The sequence below is a fragment of the Charadrius vociferus genome, unplaced genomic scaffold (assembly GCF_000708025.1).
Source record: "Charadrius vociferus isolate BGI_N301 unplaced genomic scaffold, ASM70802v2 scaffold1158, whole genome shotgun sequence".
In the NCBI taxonomy this organism is placed as follows: Eukaryota; Metazoa; Chordata; class Aves; order Charadriiformes; family Charadriidae; genus Charadrius; species Charadrius vociferus.
In genome coordinates, this window is record NW_009649701.1 from 143,330 (window position 1) to 144,285 (window position 956).

The 956-nt window shown below is 60.6% G+C and overlaps 1 protein-coding gene across 1 annotated transcript in view; it reads left to right on the forward strand.

Annotated features, from left to right (window-relative positions):
• The window catches only part of GPATCH4 (G patch domain containing 4), an 8,431-nt gene that overhangs the window by 6,235 nt on the left and 1,240 nt on the right, over positions 1-956 (forward strand). Inside the window, exons 4-6 of the mRNA XM_009890591.1 lie at positions 30-76; positions 167-217; positions 349-571. Coding sequence (XP_009888893.1) covers positions 30-76; positions 167-217; positions 349-571 — 321 coding nt within the window. The remainder of the gene's footprint in view (positions 1-29; positions 77-166; positions 218-348; positions 572-956) is intronic.

Below are 956 nucleotides of genomic sequence, written 5' to 3' on the forward strand. Positions count from 1 at the left end.
GAGGAGAAGCTGGCCCGCTCTTCAGCCAGGAGGCAAGGCTGGGGTACCCCATCCACGCCATGCGGCAGTGGGGAGGGTGAGGGCTGTGAGGGGAAACCCCACTCCAGAGCACGCTCCCCACCCAATGCTGATCCTGGGGGTGACACGTCCTGTCTGTGTCCCACAGGCTGACAGATGAGGAGCTGATGCGAGCGTGTGGGGGCCGCACAGCACACAAGTAAGTGCTTGGTGGGGGCTGCGCGGCTGGGCTCCCCCCTCCTGGCAGCAGCTTTCGAGCAAGCTGGGGGGGGGAGGGGCACGTTCCCTGCCAGGGAGGTGCTGGACCCCAGCTGCCCACCATCGTTGCAGGGGTGCCCGTCACGGCCTGACCATGAGCGCCAAGCTGGCACGCCTGGAGGAGCAGGAGCGAGCCTTCCTGGCCACGTACCGACACAAGGAGCGGCAGCAGCATCCAGAGAGCAGCCCCCCAGCAGGGAGGCAGGAAAAAAGAAAGAAGAAAAAAAGGAAACAGTTCAGGGATGGAGCCGATCCCGAGGTGTTGCAGAGCCAGGCGCCAAGCGGAGAAGAGGAGGTGACGGAAGAGGAAGGGAAGGTCGTGAAGAGGAAGAAGAAGAAGAAGAAGAACCAGGAGAATCAGGAGCCAAGCGGAGAAGAGGAGGTGGCAGGAGAGGAAGGGAAAACTGCGAAGAGAAAGAAGAAGAAGAAGCAGGAGGAGGAAGAGGACAAAGAAGAGCCAGTTGAGACAGAGAAGAAGAGGAAGAAGGACAAGAAGAAAAAGGACGATGACAGAGAAGAGCCAGCTGAGACAGAGGTACCTCTGGAAGACACAGATGAGCGAGACCAGGCTGGGCACAGCCCCAGGAGGAAGAGGAAGAAGAGGAAGAGGGAGCCAGAGTGATCAAGAGCCAAGTCTGCCGTGCTGCGTGGCTGCCAGTACCGTCTGGCTGTGAGGGGGC